This window comes from Neocloeon triangulifer, unplaced genomic scaffold, assembly GCF_031216515.1.
Source record: "Neocloeon triangulifer isolate White Clay Creek 2 clone unplaced genomic scaffold, ASM3121651v1 ptg000014l, whole genome shotgun sequence".
NCBI lineage: Eukaryota > Metazoa > Arthropoda > Insecta > Ephemeroptera > Baetidae > Neocloeon > Neocloeon triangulifer.
In genome coordinates, this window is record NW_026775556.1 from 3,901,102 (window position 1) to 3,927,556 (window position 26,455).

General features: G+C 38.4%; 5 protein-coding genes across 8 annotated transcripts; 1 reads left to right on the plus strand and 4 right to left on the minus strand.

Annotated features, from left to right (window-relative positions):
• Positions 1 to 205: 205 nt before the first annotated feature.
• LOC132199427 (probable cytochrome P450 301a1, mitochondrial) lies at positions 206 to 3,082 on the minus strand. The gene is made up of 10 exons (XM_059624123.1): positions 2,802 to 3,082; positions 2,114 to 2,360; positions 1,939 to 2,055; positions 1,809 to 1,885; positions 1,544 to 1,745; positions 1,330 to 1,489; positions 1,100 to 1,269; positions 836 to 914; positions 578 to 784; positions 206 to 524 (listed from the first exon to the last, which is right to left on the minus strand). Exons 1-10 carry the CDS (start codon positions 2,971 to 2,973, stop codon positions 417 to 419), a joined length of 1,539 nt encoding a protein of 512 aa, XP_059480106.1. The 5' UTR covers positions 2,974 to 3,082; the 3' UTR covers positions 206 to 416.
• A 298-nt stretch (positions 3,083 to 3,380) lies between these two features.
• Positions 3,381 to 6,420, minus strand: LOC132199283 (probable cytochrome P450 301a1, mitochondrial). The gene is made up of 9 exons (XM_059623884.1): positions 6,205 to 6,420; positions 5,513 to 5,759; positions 5,346 to 5,462; positions 5,215 to 5,291; positions 4,954 to 5,158; positions 4,595 to 4,760; positions 4,293 to 4,541; positions 3,798 to 4,004; positions 3,381 to 3,735 (listed from the first exon to the last, which is right to left on the minus strand). Exons 1-9 carry the CDS (start codon positions 6,347 to 6,349, stop codon positions 3,622 to 3,624), a joined length of 1,527 nt encoding a protein of 508 aa, XP_059479867.1. The 5' UTR covers positions 6,350 to 6,420; the 3' UTR covers positions 3,381 to 3,621.
• Positions 6,421 to 6,743: 323 nt separating this feature from the next.
• Positions 6,744 to 10,555, minus strand: LOC132199285 (probable cytochrome P450 301a1, mitochondrial). The gene is made up of 9 exons (XM_059623885.1): positions 9,903 to 10,555; positions 9,314 to 9,560; positions 9,144 to 9,260; positions 9,012 to 9,088; positions 8,755 to 8,956; positions 8,534 to 8,699; positions 8,234 to 8,482; positions 7,739 to 7,945; positions 6,744 to 7,667 (listed from the first exon to the last, which is right to left on the minus strand). Exons 1-9 carry the CDS (start codon positions 10,045 to 10,047, stop codon positions 7,554 to 7,556), a joined length of 1,524 nt encoding a protein of 507 aa, XP_059479868.1. The 5' UTR covers positions 10,048 to 10,555; the 3' UTR covers positions 6,744 to 7,553.
• LOC132199282 (probable cytochrome P450 301a1, mitochondrial) lies at positions 10,118 to 12,878 on the plus strand. The gene is made up of 10 exons (XM_059623883.1): positions 10,118 to 10,396; positions 10,814 to 11,060; positions 11,118 to 11,234; positions 11,285 to 11,361; positions 11,533 to 11,740; positions 11,796 to 11,952; positions 12,007 to 12,176; positions 12,291 to 12,369; positions 12,419 to 12,625; positions 12,681 to 12,878. Exons 1-10 carry the CDS (start codon positions 10,207 to 10,209, stop codon positions 12,786 to 12,788), a joined length of 1,560 nt encoding a protein of 519 aa, XP_059479866.1. The 5' UTR covers positions 10,118 to 10,206; the 3' UTR covers positions 12,789 to 12,878.
• On the minus strand, positions 12,863 to 24,457 carry LOC132199281 (sodium- and chloride-dependent GABA transporter 2-like). 4 transcript variants are annotated; one of them, XM_059623879.1, is made up of 13 exons: positions 24,441 to 24,457; positions 24,244 to 24,385; positions 20,202 to 20,618; positions 18,783 to 18,917; positions 18,151 to 18,279; positions 17,997 to 18,093; positions 17,806 to 17,938; positions 16,983 to 17,221; positions 16,616 to 16,832; positions 16,408 to 16,560; positions 16,147 to 16,350; positions 15,926 to 16,093; positions 12,863 to 15,547 (listed from the first exon to the last, which is right to left on the minus strand). In XM_059623879.1, the coding sequence occupies exons 3-13, from the start codon at positions 20,608 to 20,610 to the stop codon at positions 15,392 to 15,394; spliced, it is 2,040 nt and encodes a 679-aa protein (XP_059479862.1). In that variant the 5' UTR covers positions 20,611 to 20,618; positions 24,244 to 24,385; positions 24,441 to 24,457; the 3' UTR covers positions 12,863 to 15,391. The 4 variants fall into 4 exon arrangements, with proteins under 4 accessions (XP_059479862.1, XP_059479863.1, XP_059479864.1 ...); XM_059623880.1 differs by lacking the exon at positions 24,441 to 24,457 and having other exon boundaries at positions 24,244 to 24,401; XM_059623881.1 differs by lacking the exons at positions 24,244 to 24,385; positions 24,441 to 24,457 and adding an exon at positions 22,354 to 22,542.
• Positions 24,458 to 26,455: the final 1,998 nt, after the last annotated feature.

Here is a 26,455-nt window from a genome sequence, read left to right on the forward strand (position 1 = left end):
AAGCACGGCCAGGCTGACGAACATTTTTGTAGCATTTCGTAGAGCAGAGCTACCCAGTTAAAATAACGATAAATCAATGCTATGAAATAATCATAACTATACGAGAATAATTTTTAGTACACATTAGGAAATTTGCATCATCTCTTCATTATTTCTATGTGTATTTATGTTTTTTGGGTTAAAGAATAAAAAAAGCATAGAGTGATAGTGTGAAAAATATTAAATAAATTTATGTTATTGTACGAGGGAAACAGCCAACGTTTTATCACAATATATTTAAAAATGTTATTTTTGCAAAAGTTGCCGTTGATTCATAGTTGGTGCATTTAGAGACCCCACAATATAATTATGTAAAATTATTGTAAAATTATTAGAAATCATAGAAAATTATCATTTGCTTGAAAAAACTTGATCGTTCATCGGTCAAGCACGGTGAACCGCAAAGGGTCAATGGGTGCGTCGATCATGGTGGTTTGGTAACGCATTGGGCCGTACTTGTAGTCCCACTCAAACCTTCGCACCATCTGAAAAGAATTTCAATTTAAACTTTTCAATAACAAAGTATGAAATATTTCACTTTAGCGAGGAGCATCTCGAGTTCCATGGAAGCGAATCGCATTCCGACGCACTTCCTCGCGCCGTGGCCGAAAGGGAGGGTGACGAAGGGGTGGGCCTTGTGCGCTTGTTCCCCGCCACGGATCCACCGCTCAGGGATGAACTTCTGGGGCTCAAGGTAGTGCTTTTCCATTGTGGAGAGCAGCCCGTTCGGAAACAAAACGTCCACCTGGGAAATTTTAGTTTTCATCCAAATTGATTCTGATATGAAGGCACTGACGTTTTTGGGAATTCGGTAGCCGGAGAGAACTAACTCGGAGTGCGTCGTCCTTGCATTGCTCCCAGCAATAGGTCGGATTCTGCACAAATTTTATTTATTACATCAAGATAGACCAAACCAGGAGATTTCCAATGATATTTTACAATGTAGCCTTTGCAATTGTATTTCTCTTTCAATAATGATCAATAATGGCCTTTGTAATATCGTAGAAATCGCCTTGGCACAAATAACCTCCATTTTTTGAAGATGTTTTGAGTTTCTAACCTCATGGACTCCTTGATGCAGGCTTTGAGGTATTTCATTCCTTGGAGTGACTCGTATGTGAGGGGGGTGTCCACTTTGGGCATGAACTGCTTCAGCTCGTTAAACAGCAGCGTCTGCTTGTCCTTGTTTGCCGACAGGTGCAGCAAAACGTTTGTCAACGCGTGCGAAGTCTTCCAGTGTTAAATTTTAAATTAATTAACCATCAAACTATTTTTTCTAATTTATTTTACGGTATCGACGCCGGCAAAGAGCATGTCAAGGGCCATAACGATGGCCCTCTTTGGGTCAGGGTCCCTTTCCAGGAACTTTTCCAACACGCTGCTGCCCTTTTCGTCAGGCTTTTTGTTCTTGTACCGCTCCATACCCTCCTTGATGTAGTTGTAGCTGATTCTGAGGAATTGTAAATTTAAATTTGTGCCAAAAGTTAAAAAAATATATATATACTCCAAAAGCAAATCCGAATTTTTAATGAAGCGCTTGAAAGTTGGGGTTGGGATAAAATGCCAAACCATACTCTTCATTTCCAAAATATGCATATCGGTGAAAAGTTGGTGGATGGCTGTGATCATCTTTTGGGGAACAGAATCTGGCTTCATGTTTGGGTCGAGGCAGCCCAAACGCGTGTCCAAAGCGATCAAAACGATTGCTTTGTAAAGTTAAAAATTTGATATTAATTATAAAAATTAAATATTTGGAGAAATGAGCATACATTCCAGGGCCCATTTGTGCAGTTCATTTTTGAATTCCACTGGCATTTCGTTTTTCGCATCCCTCCAGCCAGGAACCCTTAATCAAATTTACTCATTTTCATTGAACTTCTTTGTTGAAATTTGAATTACTTTGCGATGAATTCCTCGGCAACCTGATTTATTCCGTGCGAGTACTGCTTGGCTGTCTTGGGCTGCATCATGACAGGGTTGACTAGGGTGCGGCTCTTTTGCCACGGCTCACCTTGACTATAATATATTTATTTAAAATGATTTATCTTTTTCATAATTTAAGCGTTCTGGTTACTCGTTCAGAACTCCACCGATGCCCTGGAAAAAGTCCTTCCTGGCCGTCTCGCGGTAGTATTTCATGCACTGGAGGGCGGGTCTCTCGGGCCAAATGCCCTCGTTCCTGAAAATTGTCTCGATGTCGTCCGCGTTGTAAATCACAACCATGTCCCTGCGAGGCTCCATCCCTGAGAACTTGACGATGTCGCCATATTCGGTGTTGATTTTTCTGAACGCCTCAGTCAAGCTACTGAAGTCGTACGTCCCTTCAATTATAAAAGTGAATTGATTTACAAGTAATTTGCGTATAAACTTTCAGATTCTAGTTGGTTTCTCAAACTTATATAAATATTATCTAGATAATTTTTAATTTCCATTGAAATTTGAAATTAATCTGAATCATTTTCATGGAGTATTTGCTTAATCGGGGGGTTGGGGGGACGCAGTACTGCAACCCGCGCCACTTATCTGCCGAGCGGGTTGCATCGCTTTTCAAGTATGGGACTGATTTTTAACTTTTTTCAGAGTAAATGATTTCCAAACAATAGAAAACGCTAACTTTTCAATAAAAACTATGCATTAAATTCATTTTAAATTTTGTAGTTTTTCATTGTATTTGAGTGTTGAGACATTTTTTTTCCCATTAAAATGACCATTAGATTTCATAATAACGCTTTTTTGCTATCACTGGTTTATCGGAGACTTACCGAACATGAAGAGGTGCTTGTTTCCGACCACTGGGATCGGTTTAGGCCCAGGGATTTCTTCATAGGGCCTCGCCAACTCCCATTCGGTCGGCCTAGCGTCGACGGCGGCCACAGTCGCAAAAAACCTACGGCCGACGGAGCGACCGCGTGGAAAAGCGGCCCGCAGACTCATGATTACTTCTGATCGAGGCTAGTAGAGATCAGAGTGAAACGCAAATTAACTAAAAACACACTGACAAAAACGAACTCGGACCGTCTGATATGAGTGATACGAGTGACGTAGTTGGCCTTGACAGTCGGAGAGTCGGATGTACCAGCGCCGCTAACCAAACAACGGAGCTAAATTGGCGCTGATAATGACAGCAGCCAGGCTGCACCAAAGGGCTAACGCGCACAATGTCGCAGCTGCACTATTTTTTTTAGAGACACGAGAGACCAAATTATATTGATAATCAATACAAGAGTGATATTTTTATCCTGTTATTTTATTTGTCCTTAACAAAAAATTTATATTTTTTTCATAAAAATTCTCAATTTTTAGTAAAGCGCTTTAAGTAAATTTAAGTAAAAAAAGTAGAATATTTAATTCTAAAAGGCTTTATTTATCAACAAGTTTGAATTTTCAGTTTCAATAAAAAATAAACTAGAATAGATTTCCATTAGTTACATAGATTTATAATTTTTATAAATTTTCGTTACATCAATCAGATAATAATAAGTTCAAAAAATAATTTTATTTACTTGGGTTGAAAGTAACCATCGCTTTATCACATTTTAACGCAAAATTTTATCTCCGAAAGTTGGCCGCCGCCGTCAATTCTCAATGGGTGCGTTCAGTGACCTTAAACTTGAGCGGATCCATTGGTACGTGCACCAAGAAGGTTTGATAATTCATCTCGCCGTGTTCGTATCGCCAGTTATAGCGCCTTATCATCTGGGTAATTAATTATTGCTGATAAGTAAAATTGGTTTTTCTCCGAGCTAATAAAGGGTCACCTTGGCGAGCACCATTTCCAGCTCAAGGGAGGCGAATCTCATGCCGATGCACTTGCGGGCGCCGTGGCCAAAGGGTAGCGTCACAAAAGGGTTGGCCTTTTCCTCCTGCTCGCCGCCCCTCATCCACCGTTCGGGGATGAACGCGTCAGGCTCAGTGTAGTGTTTGCTCAATCTCGAAATCACCGCGTGAGGCATTATCACGTCCACCTGACATAAAACTCAATTCTATAATTGACTTACTGTTTTTAACAACTACAAATAATTAATAATTTTTCAACAATGATTTAATAAAGAAAAGATATTTTTCATATTATGATTTAAAAAAAATAACAATGCAATATAAATTAATAAACTGATTACATAATTTTTACTTCTGATAAAAAAGTTCAAAATGCAAAAAAAATTTGAAATAAATTTTAACAAAGTATCAAAGTTAAAATTTATAATAACTACTATGGTCTACACCATTTAACAAAAAACTCCATATAAACTTGCCTCTTTGGGAATTCTGAAGTTAGAGAGAACGATTTCTTTTTGGGTGGTCCTGGCGTTGGCCGTGACCACGGGCATCATCCTGGCACTCTCTTTGATGCACGCGCGCATGAACTTCATCTCGTCAAGCATCTCGTTGGTGATGGGGGTGCTTGGGTTAGGAAAAACCCTTTTCAGCTCCTCGAATAACTTCTGCTGCTTATCCTGGTTGGCCGACAGGTGCAGCAACACGTTGGTCAACGCGTGAGACGTCTGGTTTCTTGTCAAATTTTAATTTTTAAAAATAACTTATTGATTTTTTTAACCGTATCAACGCCGGCCATGAGCATGTCAAGAGCCATTACGACGGCTCTTGTGGGGTTCGGGTCCCTCTGCAGGAACCTTTCGAGGACGCTCTGCTTGTCCCCCTCGAGATCACCACTCTTTTTCTTGATACGCTCTATCGCTTCATTCACGTATTTTAGAGCCACTCTGAAAATTTGATTTTAGTATTTTTTTAGTTGCAAATTGTGTTTATTGATATATCACAAAGGCAATTGCTGCCCATAACGGGATACATCATTCATACATTCAAAATTATACAAATTCAATACAATTGAGAGAAAAGATGAGAGTTTTACAAACAAAGTTTTTTACACTTTTATGGCTAATGAAGCTACCTTACCCAGTAAAGTAGTCCATTGTTTTTTCAAACTTTGACCAGGTGGGTGTCGAGACTTTCGTCCAGAGGGTGGAGTTGCCCATCTCGAGGGCGTGCAGACACTGAAGGACCAAGTGGACTGAGTCGATCATTCGCTGCGGCTCCGAGTCGGCCGGCAGATTTTCCTGCAGACACCCCAATCGCGCGTCGAGGGCCACCAGGGCGATCGCTATTTTTTATTTTCATTTTTAAATGAATGCTACAATATTTAAAAAAAAGTTTTACATTCAAGAGCCCATTTATGGATTTCGTTTTTGAAAGTTCCCGACATCTCGTTTTTTGCGTCTCTCCACTTTGGTATTCTATAAATCAACTCCTTATTATACTTTGCAATATAAACACCATTATTTTCATACAAATTGACAAATTCCTCGGCAACGGCGCCGATTTTGTCGGCGTACATATGAACAATCTGCGTCTTCATCATGATTGGGTTGACATGCGAGCGTGCCTCCTGCCACACAGACCCTTGACTTTAAGAAGAAACTATTTCAAATCAGAACAAAGACGAAATTTGTTTTACTCGACAAGGACTCCGCCAAGACCCTGGAAGACGTCCTTCTTGGTGACGTCGCGGTAATACTTGAGGGCCTTGAAAGAAGGTCGCTCCGGCCAGAGTCCCTCGTTCCTGAACACGGTCTCGATGTCCTCAGGCTTGAAAATGAATAGCAGGTCGCGACGCGGCTCCAGGCCGGAAAATCGGACGATGTCACCAAATTCATCGCGCAATTGCTTGTGCAGATTGATCAAATTTGTAAAATCATATTTCTCTGTAAATTTGTTTAAAAGATATAAAAAAGTTTTTAAAAGAAAAAAAATTAAAATCATGACTTAATTTTAATTAGATAAATTTTAATATATATTGTTATTTATTCTACTATATTTATCATTTATTCTAATATAGAATATTTCCATTAAAGTTCTCTCTAGCTCATTCATCTTGCATCTTTTCTTGGAGAAACGGATAATTACTTTTAGCAGTTAAATATTTTATTGCTTTCAAGAGTTAAGGGCTACATTTTTTTTATTGTATCAAAGAATGCGTTACAAATTTGAAGCATTTAAAAAAAATAAAAATAAAATTATAAAAATAATCTTTTATTGAGAAGTGCAGGTACAAGTTAATACAATTTTGAAGTCTTCACATGTAAATCAATTTCATTTTGGCTTTTCTCAAAATTCAAAAGTATACAATATGAAAAAAAAATTACTTACGAAATCCTGGGAAAAATCTGAATTTGTTTCCGAGGAATGGAATAGGCTTAGGCCCTGGCACTTGGTCGTAGGGCAAGGTTTGAGTCGTTGTGGCGAAAGCGCGAGTCGCGATCGTCCTGCTCGGAGCCAAACCACGACGCAGCATTGCTATCTCTGTTTGACGCCCAAAGTTAATGTCCCTACATGCACCCAGTACCCAGTGGTAACCTTCAAAGTGATTTGACGTAATTTGGAGCTAACGACCAGGCGGCGGGACTGCATCTATGTTTTTATCGCCAAACCACGCTGAGAGCTCAAAAATGAGTAGCTATTTTTATTGTGAAAAAATGAGGTGCAGGTGTTTGATGACGGAAAATAAATATATAGTCTACATTACTTTTATATGATTTCAATAGATAAGCGAATGAAAAAATCTATTAAGCTTTGCAAGTTGTTTATTTTGAAATAACTTTGATTTAAAATGATATGCTTTTAAAAGTGTATAACTTGATGAATTTAATAATTCAATTAGTGAAATTTTGAATGAAAATCAAAATGTTTGAGAAAAAATGGGCAAATATATTTTTCTAACAATTAAAGTCTACAAAACAATTCTTATTTTCTGCTCTCTACTATTCTTATCCCTTACAAAAATACAATAAAAATTACTTACTAAATCCCGTAAGGAACCTAAATTTGTTTCCTAGAATTGGAATCGGCTTCGGCCCTGGTACTTTTTCGTAGGGCAATGGTTGGGTTGCTGTGGCAAAAGCGCGAGTCGCGATCGTCCTGTTTGGAGATACAACGCGGCACAGTATAGTTGCAAATTAAGTTTATTGGTGTACCTCAAGGCAATCTCTGCCTCTGGAGATACATCATCCAAATATTCAAAAATTATAAATAGTATAGCTTTATTCCCTTAGACGTCAGTGGTGGAACTGGATGTAATTTGACGTTTCTGACCAGGCAGCACTGCTTCTTTTCTATGTATAAATCCGTTAGACCTCGCCGAGAGCGAGCATCAATAATTACTTTTTTTTAATTGAGGTGCAGGTGCGTGATGCCATAATATTAGTAGGTATGGCAACGGTTTATGTTGATCAAAAGATGAGCGGTGGCAATGATTTCAAACATGACTGTCAAGAAAAACTGCGCTCTTTACTATTTTTTTTTTTTTTTTTTTTTTTTAAATTATTTTGTTAGTAATTTAACATTTATAATATTGATATATTGTTACAAAATTAATTTAATATAAATATAATACTTAATTTTTATAAAATATAACACATCCCATGGGGATAAAAAGCAACACTCGTTTTTTCGTTTTGTATAAAATGCTAAGTTTAATCCTCGCGAGTTGCCGTCGTTTCTTAGTGGGTGCGATCAGTGACCTGGAACTTGAGCGGGTCCATCGGTACTTGCACAAAGAAGGTTTGGTAATTCATCTCGCCATATTCGTACCGCCAGTTGAAGCGCCTTATCATCTGAACAATTAATTATGTATTATTGCTTATAAAAAACATCATTCCCGGCCCCTTGAAAAATTAAAAGTTACCTTGGCGAGCACCATTTCCAGCTCCAGGGAGGCGAATCTCATGCCAACGCACTTGCGGGCGCCGTGGCCAAAGGGCAGCGTCACGAAGGGGTTGGTCTTTTCCTCCTGCTCGCCGCCCCTCATCCACCGTTCAGGGATAAACGCGTCAGGCTCTTTATAATGTTTGCTCGATCTCGAAATCACCGCGTGTGCCATTATCACATCCACCTGATGATATTGAAACAAAATTTAAACTTTTTCGAGTCCCCACATTGTTACTTCAATTTGTAATTCAGTCATTGTAATGATTTCTGTTTAAAAAAATGAATCTTCAATGAGTTTTTAACATTTAAGAAAATGTTTTAAAAACACGCATTATAAAAAAAAATCGTCATGATAAATTTAAATGGATATAATTATGTATCAGATATGTAAGGCTCTCATATTTTTTTTTTAACAGGAAAAAATCGTAAACTTATGATGTTATGATTGGACAGTTTTCTTAAAATAACTAACTCCTTTGGGAATTTTGAAGTTTGAGAGGACGATTTCTTTTTGGGTGGTTCTGGCGTTGCCTGAGAACACAGGCAACAACCTAGCGCTCTCCTTAATGCACGCGCGCATGAACTTCATCTCGTCAAGCATCTCGTTGGTGATGGGGGTGCTTGGGTTAGGAAGAACCCTTTTCAGCTCCTCGAATAACTTCTGCTGCTTATCCTGGTTGGCCGACAGGTGCAGCAACACGTTGGTCAACGCGTGAGACGTCTGGGTTTTTGTCAAATTTTAATTTTAAAAAATGTATTGATTTTTTTTAACCGTATCAACGCCGGCCATGAGCATGTCAAGAGCCATTACGACGGCTCTTGTGGGGTTCGGGTCCCTCTGCAGGAACCTTTCGAGGACGCTCTGCTTGTCCCCCTCGAGATCACCACTCTTTTTCTTAATACGCTCTATCGCTTCATTCACGTATTTCAGGGCCACACTGATTTATTCAAATTCAGTGTTTTTTATAAGCAACAAATAATAATAAAAGTTACCCGGTGAAATAGTCCATGGTTGTTTCAAACTTTGACCAGGTTGGCGTCGGGACCTTCGTCCAGAGAGAGTTGCTAATCTCAAGAGCGTGCACAGACTGAAGGATCAAGTGGACAGAGTCGATCATTCGCTGCGGTTCCGAGTCGGCCAGCAGATTTTCTTGCAGACACCCCAATCGGGTGTCAAGAGCCACCAGCCCAATTGCTTTATAATATTATGTTATTAAAAAATAAAAAATAAATTAAAAACTATGTTTTACATTCGAGGGCCCACTTGTGAATTTCGTTTTTGAAATTGGCCGGCATCTCGTTTTTTGCGTCTCTCCACTTTGGTAATCTATACTTAAACTCTTACTTTGTAATTTTTAAACTGATAAAAGTATTATTTTTACAAATTAACGAATTCCTCCGCAACTGCGCCGATTTTTTCTGCGTACATTTGCACGACCTGAGTCTTCATCAAGACTGGGTTGACCTGAGAGCGCGCCTCCTGCCAACCAGGACCTTGACTTTATTAATAAAATTGTAAGATTTATTTTATTTTAATGAATAACTTTTTTACTCAACAAGGACTCCACTTAGGCCCTGGAAGACTTCCTTCTTGGTGACGTCACGGTAGTACTGGAAGGCCTTGATGGAGGGTCTCTCCGGCCAGGGTCCGTCGTTCCTGAACATTGTCTCCATGTCCTCGGGCTTGAAAATGTACAACAGGTCGCGACGTGGCTCGAGGCCCGAAAATCGCACAATGTCACCAAATTCATTGCGCAGTTGCGTGTGCAATTTGATCCAATTTGTGAAATCGTATTTCTCTAAAAATAATTTTTTTGATAAACAATGGATTTTCTTTCAAGTTATTTATCACTTCTTGCAGATTCTCAATTCTCAATAGAGTTAAAGGTTTACTTTTAAGCTCTGCAGGTTGCCTACTTTGAATAAATTTGATTTATGTTCTACTTATAGAATGAATGAAGTTATAAAATTGAGACAAAATATTATTGAAATAAATTAAGTACTTTTTTAAAATCATATATGATGTATAATTATGTTAATTTAAATACGATTTTCAGATACTAATTTGACAAATGAATGCTGCATTTATGCTATATTTTTTTATCCATTGTTAAAAAATACATGATTTAAAAAGTACTTACTAAATCCAGGAAGAAACCTAAATTTGTTTCCGAGGATTGGAATGGGCTTCGGCCCTGGTACTTTGTCGTAGGGCAATGGTTGGGTTGCTGTGGCGAATGCGCGTTTCGCGATCGTCCTACAGAGAGCCACACCGCGGCGCATCATCGCTGAATCTCGTTTGAGCCCAATATTAAGGTCCTTTAGGCACCGAATGGTGGCCTTGGATGTAATTCCGCGTGTCCGACCAGGCAGCGCTGTTTCTATTTTGTTTTTTATCAGGCCTTGACGAGAGCGACCGTCAATTATTATTATGTTTGTTGTGAAATGAGCTGCAGGTTCACGATGTCGAGAAATAAGTTGCTGGCGAAAAGATTTCTGCACCTCGGCAGAAGACGATTTTCGGTCGTAGTAACCCACGAAGATTTAAAGCAGGAAGTGAGGCCATACGAGGATATTCCAGGCCCCAGACCTATTCCCATTCTGGGAAATAAGTTCCGTTTCATACCTGGATTCCGTAAGCTAATATTATAATGACACAAATTTCGATTTTTTTCTTTACAAGAAATATAATGCGGGAAGCAAATAAAAGTGCCAAGATTTTATCGATTCCACATTTGGGTCACTAGCAAGGAAAATTGGGTGCGCGCGTGTTCCTTACCCTCCCTTACACACAGCCCCTCTCACTCTGGACTTCGTTGCTTGGTTTGAAGAGCAGTGGAGATTAAAATCGATAACGTTTTTTTTTTATCATTCCTCAACCAAAAGTCCGCCTGCTATTACATAGTTTATTTATCTTGAAGTTATCCAATGCAAAATTAAAAAAAAAAAATGTATGGTTATTAACAGAAGAAATTGTATAAAAAAAATTGAAACAATTGAAACGCAAAATTAAAAATTTATTGTTGTTTAAAAGAGGAATTTTTTCTAATAGAAACGTACGACTTCAGCGATTTGCTGAAATTTAACAAGAAGTTGTACGACGAATACGGCCCCATAGTAAAATTCAGCGGTCTGGAGCCCAACAACGACCTAGTGTTTGTCTTCAACCCTCAAGACATTGAGACGGTGTTCAGGAGCGACTCACAGTGGCCCTTCAGACCGCCCCTCAAAAGCCTCGCATACTACCGTAAGCACACGCGCAAGGACTTCTTCAAAGGCGTCGGCGGAGTTCTCATAGAGTATAATAATGTTGTAATTAAAAAAAGTTATATCATTTAACATTGAAATAAATTAAGTCAGGGAAAAGAGTGGCAGGAGGCGCGACACCACGTCAACCCCATATTGATGCAGACCAAGGTGGTGCAGATGTATGCGCCAAAAATCGACCAAGTCGCCGAGGAATTTGTGGCAAAGTGAAATAAAAACAGAGAATTTTTAAAATAAAATTAATACTTTTGTGTAGGATTCCTGGATGGATTGATTCCAAAGACGAAATTCTTGATGACTTCAAAAATGAAATGCACAAATGGGCATTGGAGTGTAAATATTTTAACAAAATTCAGATATTTATGATTGGGCAAACATACAGTAGTTAATTTTTATAAGTTACCAATGATTGCGCCTTTATTGGTGACAATTTTATCTTTGATTTAATTTTTTTTTTTTAATTTTCATGAATTGAGGGGTTAAAAAAAATCTTTTATAAATAAGCTATCGCCGTTGTGGCGTTGGATACGCGCCTGGGCTGCCTGGCCGACAAACTGGACCCTAACTCTGAACCGCAAAGGATGATCGATTCGGTGCACACCCTTTTAGAAGTTCTGCACAACCTGGAGTTCGGCGGCGAAGCTTTTCTCTGGCGTATCTACCCCTCGCCCTCCTGGCGAAAGTTTGTCAAAGTCATGGACTTTTTCACCGAGTAACAATTAATTTGATAATTATTTTGTTTCTAAAATTTAAAAATTTTTATTCAGCGTGAGTTACAAGTACGTGCAACAGGCGATCGAAAGATCAAAGTCGCGACCTGAGGGCACCGAACCGAGCGCCCTAGAGCGACTGCTGGCGCGCGACCCCAACCCCACCAGGGGGGTCATCATGGCCCTGGACATGCTCATGGCCGGAATAGACACCGTAATAAAAGGGCAATAAAAATTTATTAGATAATAATAATTTAAATTTTTAAAGACGTCGCACTCTTTGACGAACGTGATGTTGCATCTGTCTGAAAATCAGGACAAGCAGGAAAAGCTGCATCAGGAGTTGCAGAGGATCTCGCCTGACCCCTACCAACCCATCACCAACGAAATGCTTAACGAGATGAAGTACCTCAAGGCCTGCATCAAGGAGAGCATGAGGTTTAGAAACGCATGTTGTATTCTATATTTTAAAAACATCACTCTGCAATAATTAACCATAAAAACTTTTACACGAATTTTCTACCTGGGATAATTTTAAAATTTTCAAACCAGAATGATGCCCGTCGTGACCAGCAACATTCGAATGACCACGTCCGAGATCGTTTTGTCCAATTACCGAGTTCCTGCTGGAGTACCGAAATCAAATTTGAAAAGAAAAAACTTCTAATTACAAAATCTAGGTTGATGTATTGATGGCGACAGGCGCCATGTCTCGATTTAAAGAGCACTACAACGAGCCGGACAAGTTCTTACCTGAAAGGTGGATCAGGGGCGGCGAGCAGGAGGAAAAGGCTAACCCGTTTGTGACCCTACCTTTTGGCCACGGCGCTCGGAAGTGCATTGGCATGCGGTTTGCTCAGCTCGAGTTGGAAATTGCACTTGCCAAGGTCCATTAAAAATTGGTTGATTGATTGAAAATTGCATTGACCTTTAAATTTTCAGATGATGCGGAGATTTAGGTGGGAGTTCAAATACGGCCCTATGGAATACAAATCGACCTTGGTGCATGCACCAGTCAAACCCCTCAAGTTTACCATCTTTAAACGTTGAGTATGTGGTTGTGATTAATTTTACCCATTATTTTTAAAATGAACGGTATTATTATTTTAATAAAAATCTCAATCTATGCGGAACATTGTAAAATAACGCTTTTTATTTTTCCATTCCATTCGTGTTCAAATTTCAAGTGGACATGCAAGTAAAGTTTTTTCTTTTTTGAAATACATAATGAAAAGGGAAGCAAACCGAAGCAACAGCTAGGAGGCAGTGTAATTTTTATTTAAACAAAATCTGCTTTTTTATATTTGTTATTGAGCATCACTATATGAATTTCCTCGGCAAAGATTCGCACTCTGTGAGTGGTAAAATTGAAAACTTATTTGGCACTTTGTTGCAAGCGAACCGACTCGGCTCTCTCGACACAAATCGAATCAAGTTGTGAACAAAAAATATTCTGATTTCCATGCTATTGTAGGCAAAAAATGATATCCATCATTTCTCTCCACACTTTTGTCTCTCTTTATCACAAAGGCCAACTCTTATTATGCGCCTCTAATCTCACAGATATTCACGATTATATTCCCTAATTGCAAGAATCTTATTTTGAATTACAACAAAAGTCAAACCGCGAATCTCTTGAGTTTCCATGCTTTTCGTTCGTATCAATCGGAATGTCCGAGTGGGGTCGTATTTTACTTAATACATCGAGAACATACTTTATACACAGTGTGTTTTACGTGATTTTTGAATATACAGCCAGTAATTGTGTGTATTTCTACAGTTTCTTGCACAATTAGTACTTTTTTTTTCCAACGGTTAGCAATATAGTGAACTCGCACATCACAGAAGGGAGACACAATTTTGTAACAGGTCTATAATTTCTTGACATTGAAGGGGCCAGAAATTTTCCACAATAATTCTTTTCCGGCGCACACCAAGAGCACATCGATTTTTGAATAGGGGAACAATAAAAATCTCGACAAACACGCTCAACTTTGAAATAAATTTTGGATCAAACAAAGCAGATTTTTGTTACATTGAAGGAGTACAGCGTTTGTTTTTTTATAATTTTGTCCATTTAATACACGAGATAGTATTGTCAATATTTTGCTTGATTTTCCACTTTTATTTTCTTACCACTGCACTCTAAAATAATAAATTACTCTCTCTTGCTATTATTTTAATTTACAAACTTACCTCAATTTGCTCAAAATTTCGCTCTGCGATTTATCACAGTCTATGTCTAGTGATAATTGAGACGAACTCGATCTCTTTCTGTTCTGCGCCCTGCTTTTTTTAATCCCAATACACAACTACAAGTTCCGTACGCTAAAGCAGTTAAGTTTCTCTCGTTGCATTTCCTAAAAGTTTTACTGCTGCTGAATGCACAAGTGTGTCACCTCTTGCGTTCAGAAGGAGAAAAGTAGATGGCACGAAAACAAAAATCAGTGCAGTTATTCAAAACGGCTCACAGTGTATAATTAATAAAAACTCAATGGCTCAGCCATCGTTAAACAGCACCCTTAGTTTGGCGCCAACAGTCTATATTTGAGAAATATTACTTTGGAATAATAAATAATTAACGCACAGCGAGTTGATTCCTGAAACTTTTCCAGTTAATTTGGCCTGAAGTTTTAAGAAAAAGAAAAAAGGTCGAAAATGTATGTATATGAACACCTACATATGTATATACATGCGCGGCAGGGAATCGTCAAAAGAAAAACGCTCTTCCCTGCGAAAATCGGGTTTTGTCACGCGCGCAGTAGTACTTTGTGCGCGCTCTCTTTTCATACACTTGAGCAAGAGTTAAAAGTACACGCGCCTATGTAGCTCCAAACGACATTCAAAACATATAATGTATATAGAGATTCTTCCGTTTCTAATGCGTGAATTATTGCAAAAACACTTTCAAGTTATTGTGTAGATCAGAATATCCAGTCTAAAGCAGCGCCCCCCATTAGAGGAAACGCCGATTGAAAAAAATTAGTCAAAAGATTGAAAGTTTCAACACGTAAATGAGTATATTTGTGCTCACTGAGCCTATTAATTCAAACCACTTAAAAACGGTAAAAAGAGTTTTCCATTTCAATAAAAGTGAATATTACTATTTTTCCACTGTAAGGTAGCCCTCGCTGAGTAAGTCAATAATAATAATAAATATTATATGGCACCTGAATTTCAAAAATTACTTTTAAGAAACAAATTACCCTGAATTGCTCGGATTTTGGAAGAATCGGTATTTTAGCATTCGGTTTTAATTTCCTGATTAGTTCTTCGCCAGAATAAATTAAATTGCCATCCGAAAAATTGCCATTCAGCAGCTGAACGGGTTTATGTCTCGACCGCGCCAACAATTAAAACAATCAACAAACTGCTTATATTTTTGCTCCAAGTCTGAACAGTAAAAATGCAACTCGGTCTAAATCGCTTTTTTGAAATAAATACTACGCCACTACGTAACTAGATTAAGTAACCGCGCGGCGGGAAAAAAAAGAGTCAATCAATCGCGACACGCACCTGTGCATATTGTACTTTTGTCACTTGCTGCTCTAATCTCACTAGGATTAAAGTTGAGTGGCCTGGTTGCCCTTTCGGACGCCTAGCTGATGGGACGACGCGTTGGCAGAGTCCACCCTGCCAACGCTCTGCTCGCACTACTGGTTCAGGAACGAGTTGTTCTTTGAAATGAACGAGCTGTTCTTCGAAATCAGACCGGCGCTGCTTTCCGACATTGGAATCACCGCAGTCTTCTCGCCCTTTGGAATCTTTGCCCGACTCTTGATGTTTGGCTTTATTCCGTTCAAGATATTCTGAAATGCAAAAATTGAATATTTTTAATTAAGTTTTGATAAGCCTTGCAGTAGAGACGAGTCTAACGTTAATGCTACAGGTGGAATTTTTTTTATCAAAATCGACGGAGCTAGTTTGCCAAAATTAGAAATCTGATGTAAAATCTTTATTTCTTAATGAAGAAGGCAGTTATTTTGATTCAAAATTAACATTTTGTGTATCTTTGGAATCATATAAAAGCTACTTTAGCAATAATTTTACTTCAAATAATATTGAAGTGTAAGAAATGAAACATATATTCTTTTCAATTTATTCTCAAATTGATTTTTCTGTTTTAAATTTAATAAATGTATCTTGTAAGAAATCAATCTATATTACATTAAAAAATTGTTACTCACGTCCTTTATAGAACCAGGTGTAGCAAAAATGTAGTAGACGGCGTATGAGGGTATCCAGACCATGGAGGTGAGGCTGATGCCGATACCGATGGCCTCTGCCCATGTCGGATACTGGTAGCTGCCGTACTTAATCGGCTCATACTGGATGATGTAGAAGATGAAGATGGACTGGAATTTTTTGTTTAAGAAACGATCTTACGAAAAACTAAAATAAAAAATACCAGCATGACAAAGGGGGCAAGATAGACCCAGCTGATGTACCAGAACTTGTTGAGCCTGATGCCCATCATTTGGTGGACGCAGTCGCAGAACTTTTCAGCGCCAAAAATCCAGGAGATAGCGATTGTCTGGAAGAAGCAGCACCACAGCAGCGGCAGCCCGCTCGCCGAGTAGAAGTCCATCAGTTGGAAAATATACGCGCCGCCCTGATTCACAGTTTTCGATTATATTTCTGTATAAATTAATTTATTTGTGGTTCTCACGTGCGTGACCATGGTTGATCCAAGGAAAAACATCAAGAAGCAAATGGCCAGCGTAAACTTCTTCCTGTGGGGACGCAGCTTCTCTGGCCAGTTGTCGACCATGCCGGTCACAAAGGACTCGACAATGCAGAACTCACTGTCAATGCCCAAAATCTGCCATATTTCCATCAGTTTAAAAAATTCAAAGACAAATTAATTATTTACGAACCACCAGCATGATGAAGAAAATTGCGGCCCAGACTGGCGCCCCAGGCAGTTTGAGCACCACCTCAGGGTAGGTGAGGAAGACAAGACCAGGGCCGCTTTTGACCACCTTGTCCACCTCCGTGTTTTGCTCCAGGGCGATGTGGCCCAGGATTGAAAAAGTCACGCACCCTGCCAGTAATGAGGTCAGCGTGTTTACAATGCACGTAATTATGGCGTCCCTTGAAAACAAAATTAGAGTGTTAAAAGCATGTCTGTTAAATTGTGTTTTTCTTTTTAATCCAATAAAAAAGCGCGCCACTTTCTTAGGCACAGTTCTGGGAAGTCTGAGAACAAAAATTGGTTGTCTTGGGAGTTTCAATTAGACTCACTTGTAGCAGTTGTGGTAGAACTTGTTGTAGGAGCCAAGGGCTGGAAGGGCGCCGGTGCCGATGCTGTAGGCGAAGAAGATCTGCGTGGCGCCGTCGATCCATGGACTCGCCTCCAGCAGTTTTTCCCAGCGCGGCGTGACGTAATACAAGAGGCCCGTGCCCGCACCGTCCAGGGTCACTGCCCGCACCAGCAGAACCAGCAGCACCGCGTAAGGGAACAGCGCCGTGAACCAAATTATCTAAACAAGCAATCCATGAGAAAATGCGCTTTTAAAAGCTAAATTATCTGAGGTGAGAAATGATAGAAATTTAACCGTTCAAATATGCAGCTAGAGCAAATTAGTTTATTGTTACCAGCGAAGAATAAGTTAACATCTATTTAGATGTTTTTCTTTAATTAATAAAAGTGATTTTTTTAAATAAAAATTAATTTATTATTATTTATTAAAAATATTTATATTTTTTAATTTCATGTAAATTTTTTTGGTAATGTCTTGCTCATTCCAGTTTTGCAATCATATCTTTTTTTCAAAATATAGAGTTATTTCTCAATCTGTTAAAGGATTCCACATTTCACCTTTAAACTTTCAAATTAGATATCAAGGCGAATTTGAACCCGGTTTAAAATTTTCAAACTATTTAATATTTTGTTTGATTTTTTCTTAATATTAGAAGTCTTAATATGCTGGCCAAAATGGTTTTCCCTGGTTTTATCCAACTATCAAATATCAATATAAAACCTTCCAATTTTTAAAATTCTAATAGACTTCAAAATTTAAATTTTTTGAAAGAATTTAGGGAAATATCATAATATATTTTATACCTTTCCACTCTGGTGGATGCCCCTGCAGATGATTCCGTAGACAAGGAACCAGCCAAGCAGGAGGCAGCCGAGTAGCTCCCACTGCATTCCTCCGATTACATCGATGCCGCTGGTGATTTGCAGCACGCGCTTGCTGAAATGTTCGTTTAATTATTAGATATTTTACGCAATTTAAATATTGGCGCACTCACTCCCAGTACTCTTCGACGGGGGTAGTTGTGTGGTTTGGCTTCAGCCCCGTGCCGTTTGTCTCGGGCGTGAAACAAGACTCGGAGTTCCACCAGTTGCCTATTATGAATAATTAACTTTAAATTTCATATTTCTGTTCTCAATTCAAAATCTTACCGCAACTCTGCCAGGGTAGGTCGGGCAGGGAGACAAAAGAGTTGATCAGGTAGAACAATGTCCAAGCGATGATAATGCAATAGTAGATGTCCAGAAAGAAGACCATTGTCATCGTCGCGTACCCAACACCTACAAATTTATATTTTCATTAAAAAATTGGAAATAAACAAGTCTTTTTATTTTTTTAGGTTAAAATTATTATAATGCGTACAGAAAATGAAATTTTAAATTGTCAAGAAAAAAATTTCTGATTATTTTATTTTAAATATCGAGTGATATCGAGCACAATCAATTGATGTTAAACCAGCGGAATAAATCTTCAATTTGATCATAATTTCTCGGTTAGTTGTTTCTAAATAAATAAGGCAATGAATTTTTTATTTTTCACGGATGGTGTTTTTGAGTAACAAAATGAAAAAAAAATTAAATATGATTTTCAGACATCCAATAGTTTAGTATTTTTGGTCTTGCAAGCTAAAAGGTTTAGGCAAATATAGCCAACAGTAATAGCTCCGGCCAGGTTAGGCGCTTTGGAATTACCCTCATTATATTTAAAAAAATAAACAGCATATATATGAATCCATAATTGCAAGGGAACAAATGGCGGCCATAAAGCAAAAAATTAAATTTACCTTTGAGGATGGGGCAGAGCTGGCCGACCAAGGTCATGCCACCTGCGCCCAGGTACTGGCCAATCGCCACCTCCTGGAAGAAGATCGGAATTCCGCACAGCACCATCGCGATACCGTAGGTCACGAGAAACGCTCCTGGCAGATGAAAGCAAAGAAATTTTTGATTTATTAATTCATTAAAAACAAAAGTACTTAATTCTAACATCTCCAGAAAAAAATTAATTTAAGTTGTGACACAATGATGCCAGAAGGCGTTAAATTTTTTGCAACATTATTTCGCGTCGTTAGTCAGCAAGATTTCTCTCTTGTGACCTTTTAAGAGAATTTTTTGTCAAAGGTTAAATTGCAGTTTGTCTCGGTCGTTAGCCCCACGCAGCGAGAGACAAAAAGGCTCTTTTAACTCTGTTGTGTTTTGTGGGAAGTGCGAAAAGGAAGGGGTTGTTGGGGTGCGCCGCGCGGCCGAGTGGAGGGAAGAGAGGCAGTCAATGGGGTGCAGGCAGAGCGCATGAGCCATTGGAAAATTCCACGGCTGCCTATCTGCCGGGGGCAGCCGTGACCATCTAACCCTCATATCGAACCAATCAATTTCCCCGGCTGGCGCAAACACGGCGTGACATATAATAAAAATGAGCTCAAATAGGAACCAAAATAATGAAATGCAAATTCCGGCACGTGAGCCGCAGTTTTATTTTATCAAAAAAACTTTTTGCAAATATACGCAAAATTTGACACGCTGATGCTGGCAGACAAGGATGGAATAAAATGAGAAGAAGTTACGCAGCTTTGCCCACTTGAATTACGTTACCACTTGTTCGTCACGCCACTGCCTTTTTTGTAAAAAAAAGATCAACAATTACACCAAGCTTTATCCTTAAAGAGTAAAATTAAATGAAATTAAAACTAACTAAGTATTGCAAATTTTAAAAGTAAATTAACGCGAAGGAACACATTTTTTGTTCAAAAATTACTCGCAAAATTTTTATTTCAAAAATTGCATAAACAAAATTGCATATTTATCGTTATGATATTTTACATTTTTTTTTTTTTTTTATAAGTTTGCTTTAAAATTTAAATTTTTGTCAGCAAGATTTTATAAATCCTCTCTAGTAAACTTGAACTTTTTTTATCTCGTATTATAAAAATTAAATGCTGATTGGATATTTAATGACGCATAAATTGAAATTTAAAATTTTGAAAATAAATTTTCAAATATTTGATCACCCGTAAATTATTAAGACAAGTTCATATACCTGATATAACCTCACACTTTATTTCAACCCACCCTTTTTAATAAAAATCTTAAAATAGATTTAAAACAAGTGAAATTTAAAAGCTTAAAATACTTCTAAAAAATAAATTTTTTACCAATTTCTAGAATTGTTTTATTATTATTTAATAGAATAACAGTTTGCAACTCACCGCCACCGTTCTTGTAGCAGAGGTAGGGAAAGCGCCAGACGTTTCCGAGTCCAACGGAGACGCTGATGCAAGAGAAGAGGAAGTCGAGTTTGTTTCCCCACCCGCCGCGCTCCTCCTCGTCCTGCTCAGGGATGGGCGCGATTGTGGCAGCAGCACCCTGAGTGTCCGTCGAGATGACCTCGGCAGGCGTGATGTTGATGGGGATGTTGATTGGGGGCCCTGGGGGCTTCTTCAGCACGCCTTTCAAAGGCTCCGGCTTCTTGGAAACTTTTTCCTGAGGCCCGGGTGATCCTTCAGGGGCCGCAGGTTCCTCCTCGGACGCCGACGGTTTGGCCGAGAACTCGATGAACGTCTGCTCAGGGTCGGCCGGCTCCTTGTCCTGGCCCCACATGTACTTGCCCGACGCCATAACTTCGCCTGCGCCAAAACACACCAAAATGTCAAAGGTCAAACATCAAAGAAATGGAAACAAATAGAAAGCGAGGCATTGTTCAAGTTGTTCAAAATTGCACAGAAATACGTCCAAATTTAAGAATAAATTAAAAAAAAATATATCCTATTTTTTTTAATAAAGAAATGCTATAGTTTTCAACCATAATCCTCGTAGGATGCCATACAGATCAAATTTATGACTGTGGTGAATTGCGCTAATTAATTACTATATTTTTTGCTCAAATGAATGAATAAAAAGCTTCATATAATCTCTAATTGAAAAGTTTTTTTGTTGAAGTTACCGAAGAATATTGTCCTAGAGAAAAATCGAGATGCTAGGGTTGTGAAATCGATCAAAATTATCCTTGAAATAATTCATGTCCTACAAAATAGGAACTGGAAATTTTGAGGTCACCAAGTTATTTTTAATGTATCAAATTTCTATAAATTTAATTAAAAAAAAATAGCTCCTGTTTTTTCTTCTTTCTTTGATTAAAGAATGAAAACAAGCAAAATCAACGGATAATTATGAGGGAAAATATAAACATTCAAATAGTTTTGGGCATTCACAATAATAATTAAGAAAAATTAACAGATTTCGCAAGCTTTGCATTTATAATATCTTATTTCCTTGTTTCTCAACTTCAAAAGCAAAGACATTTTGGAATAATATAAATAAAATTCCTGAATGATTTGGCAATCCGTGCGTGTCCGCTGCACCCATTGAGGAAAAAGCGCCCCAGGGGCACGGCTTGACAGACACACATGTGAAAGAGTGCATAAAATAAATTGGAAGTGATAAATCTGTGAGCAGAAGCCAGGTGGCTGCGGCGCGCTTGTAAACAAAGGTGTCTGTTTATCAACCACACATCTATCGCATACCTAGAGTCCTGACTGAGATGAACAAAAAAACATTCAGGACACGCTCCCGCGCGACGCGAATCGATAATTAGAATTGCGCCGCACGTCCACACGCAAATATCCGGCTTGAAGGAATAAACTAAAATCACGTCGAAAAGATAAAAACAAGGAAAATTTTTGAGGAAAAAATTATGTGGCCTTATCAGTGTTGTGGATTTTTCCTGAAAGTGACAGACCGGCTCCAGGGTCAATCGATATTACGATCTCGTCGCGGAGAAAGCGATTAATTAATGTCACCCAGAAGTTTCCTTTCAACAAAAGCTCCTTTGATGTTTTTGATATCATACTATGATTCTTTTATAATTCAAAGGGGACATGTTTGCCAATTTTTTATTATTTGATATTCGTTTCAGAAATAATTATATTTAATCCACTTCATATAAAGCGAGAGGAAAAGGAAAACCGCAGCAGTTAAATTCGGTCCAATTAAAGCACATGGGGGGACTTGTTATCATATTTGACAGCCACGATTCTGTTGCAGGAGTAAAAACGCGAGTTGGAAACGCATTCTGCGGCCAACCCACTCAACCCACCTGCCATCAAAAAAAAAAAACAGCCACTTGACGAAATTTTTGCACAAATAAAAAAAATCGCCAAACTCTAACAATTAAAACCTCATCTTTAAGATAAATATAAAAATCCCCATTTTATTAATTCAAAGTTAAAGTAAATATTTTGACTTATTCAATCCTGGCCTATAAATTTCCCCTGGCGAAATGTCAAAATTCAACTCAAGCTAAAAAGGCTTGGACAATTTGTAAACAAGGGCGCGTGGACGGAAAGGTTCATCCATACTCACAGAGGTTGGGTTTGTCGAGGGGTAGTGTGCGTGACCCGGGTCGGCCCTTAATGTTCGGCAGGGGTGCAACGCAGGTTGGGCCGCCCTAGCTTCGGAGGGCCTCGCGCGCGACTGCTTGGGCCGGCCGGAGAATTCGCTCGCGAGACGCAAAGCGGAGGGGCCGCGCGCCGATCGATGCCCTCTATCGACCCCCCGTTCTCCACCGCCGCCGACACGGTGCTCCGCCCCCACCCCCGAACGAGGGCCTCGTCAACATCCCTTAACTTCGCAACTGCGTCACACTCGCGCTGCTCTGTCGTCAGCACTCAAAAGTCTGCGTTCGATATCAATTTTTTCCGTCACTAGCTCCAATTGCGCGGCAAAAGAGGAAATTTGTTTTCGCTCAAAAGTCTGAATGAAAGAAGCTCAGTTTTTGCCACTTTAGTATTTGCAAGAAATAACAGAAAGTCAACAAAATTATTTATAAAAAAAAACTTGGTAAAAATTGTTTCACTGCAATAATTTATCTGAGAAATATATTGTTTATGCTAAAAACGTTTTGGTATTTTTTAAAATTTATTTATCTATTATATTATAATAATACTTCTTTTTTTATAATTGACTTTTTGGCTTGCAGTGCTTGGACTAAACAAATATTGAGTCAATTACATTTTTTGTGTTAAAGAAGTCAAAGCACCCTCTCATTTTGGCCGAACTAATCAACGCTTCATGAATTATGGCTGAAAAAATTGAAGGTGTATAAGATTTTTTTATGAAATATTTATATTTTTCTATGAAAATAGATCTTAAATTTTTGATAGAAATTCATTCATTCTGAACTCTGGTAGTTTTTATACATTTCTATGAAATATTTAAAAATGTGTTTCAATCTTTCTTCCACAGAGAGGATAGGGCAAGTTATTTGATCAGTTTAATTTGTCACATCTTTCAGACGGACCGATCGATTCTGGCCCCCTCAAAATATCCTCTCTTATAAATATGAGAAGAGCTGAACTTTCGCAACTTTCCTTCCAAGCATCTTCGGGAAATTGCTGACAAATTTAATAAAGAAAAATACCAACTGACTTTTTTTGCTGCACGTGGAAATAGAAATAGAAAAGGAATCAATATTCGGCGTTTGAGAATTTTTTTTTATATAATTGGCTTTTAAATCTTTAAATGCTTCCATAAAAGTGCAAGCCCAAGGGTAATCTCTGCGAGATTCCAGAGCAGAATCTCAGTTTCAGAATCCGCTTACCAGAGCAAAACACGAAGCTCTCTGTGTTGTGAAATTCGCAAAGCGATAAAAGTGAAGAGCGCAACTTCAGCAAAAAGCAGTAAACGCGGAGCTCATTTGCATTTTCGCGTATGGAATGGAGTACAAAAAAAAAGTTTCGTGGACAGGTGTTGGTTAGAATACAATAAACATTTTTCTTTTAAATCAAATGCAAAAATATGAATGCAAGGAAAGTGGAATATGAGGTCGGTTTTCCTCTCCTTTCATGCAAAATAAAATAATGCCCCATAAATCGCAAGCAAATGGGTCACCCACTTTTATTGTGCTGCCTGTCAACAGAGCAAATTGATAGTTGTTGTTACGTTGGATGCAAAAAGTGCATCTCTTGGTGCAACTTTCCTTGAATACACTTTTCGTCGAGTGTTGTAAAAATAATACACATGCATTTGTTCACAACTCTGCCAACCTTCGTTGTCACAAAAGACAAATATTTTATCTCAAAATGATGCGTACTTGCATTTCACTCACAAACAAAGTGTCCTTCCTCGCACCCTCCCCTTTTGGTGTTAACATAAAAAATTGTGAAACTACATCTCTGGACGATTTTCAAAAGGTATGTGGTGAAGTTCAAGTGATTCCGGTGAGCAAAGGCAATTTAAATGCAAAGTACTCACGAGCTAGAGGTTGTATGGAAAGGGACACAGCTGCTGGTTGGATTCACAGGTCGCGCCGCATTTTCACGCCGCAGATGCTGGAGAGGGACTGAGCGGCTATTCGCGGCGTTCGCCGAACCTGCTGTGCAGCCGAGAGGTGCCCCTAGAAAAAAAGTCGTCAGGCCACAATTTGATTGCGAGCGGGGCCGCCTTGCCACCTGAAAACTCGGCCGGCGCACGCACTCCTCGCGACCAGCAACCTTCTTCTGAGATGAAAATCGCACGCCTTGCAAATAAAAAGCCGCGATAATTTTCAGATATTCAACGCATTCCTCTGCAACTCGCGCGCGCCCATTGATTTTTGCTCCTCCACATCACCGATCCATGAATTGCGTCTTTGGCTAAAACGTCGATCGATATCAATTCTTATTCTAACGCAAAGGGGAACAAAACAGTGTGAAAAAATAATGTGCTTAAAATATTTTTTTCCTTTTTAAATGAGGAATCGAAAAATTTTTGAGCACAAGATAAAAAACTGAAAAAAAACTGCTCTCATTAAGTCTCAAAATATTCCTCAGTCAAAATTGTTTAGCAGAAAATAAGTGAAACAGCCAGCAAACATGTCATGCTTTTGCACCTCCTGAACACGTTGAAGGAACTTAAAACACCTGATGTACCGTAAAATTTTCCTCTGAAGATAATATTTTTGACAAAAATCAAGATATTTTTCTGCTTGCTTAAAAAGCATAGCTTTATTTATTGCTCAATATTACTTTTATTTGAATAATTTTACTTTATTTATTAGAATTAAAAAATTTGTTCCACTTAATTAAATAAATTGTTAAACAGGGTAAAAATATTGATTTTGCACAAAAAAATAACATCATTGCCAAATTAATTTGAAGAAATCTGAATTTTAAGATATTTTAAATCCTCTACCTGTTAAGGTGGATCGCAAATATCCAATGTTGATTGCCTATAATATAATTAACACAGTTACTTTAAAGGTTGTGATCAAGAAAGTGCAATTGAGCAATCACAGCGGCGAAGGAAATTTTCCAGCTGCTTTTCAATTCATAAATCAGCCGCTCTATCAACTCTCGTTGCATAATTGAGTTAACGAGACAAGCTCGCGGATATTCGCAATGTGCACTTTTTCTTCACAGAAAGAAAATTGCAATGCGCTGTAATAAAATTAATGAAATACAACGCAATTTAATTAGGCAAAAAAAAGCGAGATTAATTTTAAATTTGGTTTTGGATAGAAGCAAACGTGTATTAAAAAAAATTTCAAACAATTTTTTTTTGTCATCGCACTTAATTGTCCGTCCTTGTCAATAATGCCTTATTTCAAAGGCGGCGTGTTAAATTGAACCTGAAATTAAATTATTCAGGACGTTTTTGGGTGCGGCGTAGTTTCAGCATAATAATTATTTATATTTTTGAGCTCTCTCGTGTTTCTATTTCTGTCCGTCCGTCGATACACTTCTTGTCGGTTTTATCTATGAAAGTAAAAAGGCACGCGCTCTCCTTTTGGCCGCGCGCTGGAAATAATGCCTTTCGATTTTCATCACACCCGGCCTTTCTTTGTTCCGCCTCTCCAGGTCCATCTTGGTCTGCCCGAGGCCTTTGCACGAAACCTGAGAGCGGCGGCCAAGAAGAAGCGCCGCCGGCCCACCACGGATTTCACCGCGCATATAATAAAAAAATTGGACCTAGAATATAACTGGCAGCAGGTAAACAGCCTTTTATATTCACAACAGCATGCGCAGATTTTTTTTTCTGCACTTGATACAAAGGGACAGGTGAAAGTTCGTCCCTCATAATTAAAGTAGATAATACAAAACTTAAAATTTAAATATCTCTAACTTGGCCAAATAGGAAAACAGTGAAAAGCAGGTAAAGGTTCCTTCACATGAACATAATCTTTGTATTTTTAATTTTTAGAGGTTTTTTTTTATGAAAATGAAAACAGGTCGTGACACTTTTACAAATTAGTTTGTGGGGTAGTATGATTTTATCCTATTTTAAAATAATAAAAAAAAAAATGCGTGATGAATAATTATTATTTTTTATTAAATTTAAATTTTGTTTCTATTGCATAGCTTTTCTTGGTATGGTCAGCCCGGTCAGGCACGGTTAAATTAAATTTTTATAACTTTCTTGCTTTTTCATTCATTTTTACTTAGTTCCCTTGCATTCATTCAATGCATTTTAATTGCTCTCGTTAATA